The sequence below is a fragment of the Bison bison genome, unplaced genomic scaffold (assembly GCF_000754665.1).
Source record: "Bison bison bison isolate TAMUID 2011002044 unplaced genomic scaffold, Bison_UMD1.0 scf7180017864469, whole genome shotgun sequence".
In the NCBI taxonomy this organism is placed as follows: Eukaryota; Metazoa; Chordata; class Mammalia; order Artiodactyla; family Bovidae; genus Bison; species Bison bison.
In genome coordinates this window covers 6,765,312-6,769,479 of record NW_011495030.1, presented here as the reverse complement: position 1 = coordinate 6,769,479, position 4,168 = coordinate 6,765,312, and the positions used below count along the sequence as shown (strand labels likewise).

Sequence of the window (4,168 nt, the reverse complement as noted above, 5' to 3'; positions counted from 1 at the left end):
GAAAGTGAAGAAGAACTAAAGAGCCTGTTGATGAAAGTGAAAGAAGAGAGTGAAAAAGTTGGCTTAAAGTTCAACATTTAGAAAAGTAAGATTATGGCATCTGGTCCCATCACTTCATGGCAAATAGATGAGGAAAAAGTGGAAACAGTGACGGATTTTATTTGGGGGGGCTCCAAAATCACTGCAGATGGTGACTGCAGCCATGAAATTAAAAGACCCTTGCTCCTTGGAAGAAAAGTTATGACCAACCTAGACAGCATATTCAAAAGCAGAGTATATTACTTTGCCAGCTAAGGTCCATCTAGTCAAGGCTATTGTTTTTCCAGTAATCGTGTATGGATGTGAGAGTTGGACTATAAAGAAGGTTAAGCACTGAAGAATTGATGCTTTTGAACTATGATGTTGGAGAAGACTCTTGAAAGTCTCTTGGACTGCAAGGAGATCAAACCAGTCCATCCTAAAGGAAATCAGTTCTGAATATTCATAGGAAGGACTGATGTTGAAGTTGAGACTCCAGTACTTTGGCCACCTGATGTGAAGAACTGACTCATTGGAAAAGACCCTGATGCTGGGAAAGATTGAAGGTGGGAGGAGAAAGGGATGACAGAGGCTGAGATGTTTGGATGGCATCACCAACTCAATGGACATGAATTTGAGTAAACTCCAAGAATTGGTGATGGACACAGAGGCCTGGCGTGCTCAGTCCATGGGGTTGCAAAGTGGCAGACATGACTGAGCGACTGAACTGAACTCCAACATTCGTAATAGTGTAGCAATAGCCAGTTTTTTTAGGATCTCACACACATTATCTCACTTGACTCTCAAGCTAATTTTGAACCTTAAAATGTTGAATGATATACAATCAAGATCATATAGTGGTTAATGTGGATCTGACTCCAAACCTGTGGATGAAAAACAATGTTTTTTTTTTTTTCTTTTTAGTAAGTAAATCCACAGAAGGAGGGATTCTCTGCCATCTTATTGTAACACCTATTCTTGGTTGCCATAACCAAATGAGAGTGAGAAGTTCAGCTCCTCCTGTTCTGTGTATTAGGATCATAATCACTTATATTTGAGTCTTGTCCTATTCATTCATAAGTTTATTTCACAACCTTTAACCCACTCTATCTTTGAAATAATCACATAAATTAGATAAGGCCTAAATTATTGCTTTTATTTTCACCCAAAAGGAAAACACTCTCGAGGAAATGGTGTTTTTTGAGATTGACAGTGAATTAATGAAAAACCAGAATCAGAATTCAGGGCTTTAGGGCTTTAGATGTACAATTGTGATCTGTCACTTGCCAAGTTGAATGTGTAGAATCTGATGCATTAGTAGCCACTATATAATTAAGGTTAAAAGTGAAAGAGAAAACAAAAGTACAGTCTTCTGTATTTCCATCTGTCCAGCATTTTACAGTTCTTCATTGCAAAATAAGGCTTAAGAATATCGTTGTTTGTTGTTCAGTCACTAAGTCGTGTCTGACTCTTTGTGACCCCATGCACTGTAGCCTGCCAGGATTCTCTGTCCGTAGAATTTCTCAAGCAGAAATTCTGTAGTGGGTTGCCATATCTTTCCCCAGGGGATCTTCCCAACCCAGGGATCAAACGCACTTCTCCTACATTGACAGGTGGATTCTTTACCCCTGAACCATCAGGGAAGCCCTTTAGCGATATTAACCCATACATTAGTGAGATTCTCTCTCTTCCTCGTATCTGAGAATATAATGGCTATTTTAATTTGTGTAGGACAAAAACCTCTAGAGAAAGACACTAAATGAAAGTGAGGAGAAACACTCACATACACACACATACATCCTACTCTGACTCTAAGTTAAAAATATTAAGATTTGAAGTGCATGGTCAAGCTTAATAATTGACATGTCTTCAATGAAGCCAAAATTTTATTTTGACTTACTTCTATTTTGAGTATAATAGAGTGTATTTTTAGTACTTAATTAAAAATATATTTCATATTTTGGTATGTTATAGTTACACATTCATATTTTTCAAGGTTATGCATTTTTAATTGACTTTATTACGCTCTTGCTAATGGGAGAATCACTGTAATTTAATGAAAATCAGTACCGAAGTAGAATCATTTAATAAATTTGCCTTCCAACAAAAGTTGCAAGGATCCCTGTATGTCCTCTCCTACATTCTACATTGCCACATCTGGGAACATTGCTTAGTATATTTGTAAACTTGCTTGTGTATTTGTAAACATTGCATAGTGTATTTTGTAAACTTAGTCAGGGACAAATTCATATTTTTCCCAAAGTGTACCTCAGAAGTCATTGAGAGATGGTGATACAGTGTTTACCCATCATCATAAGACTTTCACTTTGAGATGCTTTTTCTTATGGTGATGAATTGTCACCCTTCCAAAAATCTTTTCTTTTAATTGATTCTGAGCAATTTGTCAACTTGCTTATGATAGTAAAATGGTTTTTCCCAGTGAGTGCCTATCTAGTTCTCATAAGGATCTAGTCAAGTCCTAATGAAGATTACCTCTTTGCCACTCTGTTTGAAAGAGTTAAGCCAGCTGCTTCACTTATGAAATTATTCCATGGAAAGTCATGCACTATACCAATCTGTTAGACCTATAACTTCTTTTAATGGGAAAAGTAGGCTGAACGCGAATCCTGGTCACTAACACTGGCTGCATCTGTGTCTTTTCTCTTGGAACAGCTCAATGGTTATTCGGGACTTAACTCTACGCAGTGCTGCTAGCTTTGGCTCCTTCCACCTGATCCGTCTACTCTACGATGAATACATGTTCTACTTAGTAGAACATCGTGTTGCTCAGGCAACAGGAGAGACACCCATAGCAGTCATGGGTGAGGTAAGAGAAGCTAAATGAGCTATGACCCACAAGGCTTTCTAAAAAGATCTGAATTTTATTTTAATCTAAATATTAATTATCAAAGCAATGGTTTCTAATCAATGAGTCTTGGACTCCAGAGATCCTGTATAGTTATTTCAGGGAGTCCCTAAATCCCTTTGTTCATATTTTATTAGTCAAAAGATTCTAAGATTGTAGATGATATCATGGAAAAGTACATGGAATATTTCAATATGCTATAAAAGTCTCTATATAAAAAAGCTTGAGAATGACTGGACTTAAAAATCCTTAGTATTACTCAACCATAAAACAGAATCAGATAATGCCATTTGCAGCAACATAGATGGTCCTAGAAATTATCATACCAAGTGAAGTAAATCAGATGTAGACAGATATATGATATTTATATGTGGAATCTAAAGAAAATAGTTACAAATAAATTTATTTACAAAACAAAAACACATACAGACGTGGAAAACAAAATTATGGTTACCAAAAGGAAAGCAGGTGAGGGATAAATTGGGGAATATAGGATTAATAATAATGTAAATCAGGCTTCCCTGGTGGCTCAGACAATAAAGAAGCTGCCCGCAATGCAAGAGACCCGGATTCGATCCTTGGGTCAAGATCTCCGGGAGAAGGGAATGGCAACACACTCCAGTATTCTTGCCGAGAGAATTCCATGGACAGAGGAGCCTGGTGGGCTACAGTCCATAGTACCACAAAGAGTTAGACCTGACTGAGCGACTAACACATAGGTTTAACAGATGCACACTACTGTATATACAGTAGATAAACAAGGTTTTACCATACGGCACAGGGAAATTTATCCAATGTTTTATAATAAAATATAATGGAAAAGAACTGAGAAAAAAGTTTGCAGAAATAGATAGATAGATAGATATCAGATCAGTCGCTCAGTCATGTCCGACTCTTTGCAACCCCATGAATTGCAGCACGCCAGGCCTCCCTGTCCGTCACCAGCTCCCGGAGTTCACTCAGACCCACGTCCATCGAGTCAGTGATGCCATCCAGCCATCTCATCCTCTGGCGTCCCCTTCTCCTCTTGCCCCCAATCCCTCCCAGCATCAGAGTCTTTTCCAATGAGTCAACTCTTCACATGAGGTAGCTAAAGTACTGGAGTTTCAGCTTTAGCATCATTACTTCCAAAGAAATCCCAGGGTTGATCTCCTTCAGAATGGACTGGTTGGATCTCCTTGCAGTCCAAGGGACTCTCAAGAGTCTTCTCCAACACCACAGTTCAAAAGCATCAATTCTTCGGTGCTCAGCCTTCTTCACAGTCCAACTCTCACATCCATACAT

The 4,168-nt window shown here is 38.4% G+C and overlaps 1 protein-coding gene across 8 annotated transcripts in view; it reads left to right on the top strand.

Moving 5' to 3' along the window:
• Positions 1 to 4,168, top strand: part of RFX3 (regulatory factor X, 3 (influences HLA class II expression)) — a 333,454-nt gene that overhangs the window by 304,648 nt on the left and 24,638 nt on the right. For all 8 annotated transcript variants that reach the window (XM_010860700.1, XM_010860702.1, XM_010860699.1 and 5 more), the window contains one exon: positions 2,692 to 2,845. In XM_010860700.1, coding sequence (XP_010859002.1) covers positions 2,692 to 2,845 — 154 coding nt within the window. The remainder of the gene's footprint in view (positions 1 to 2,691; positions 2,846 to 4,168) is intronic.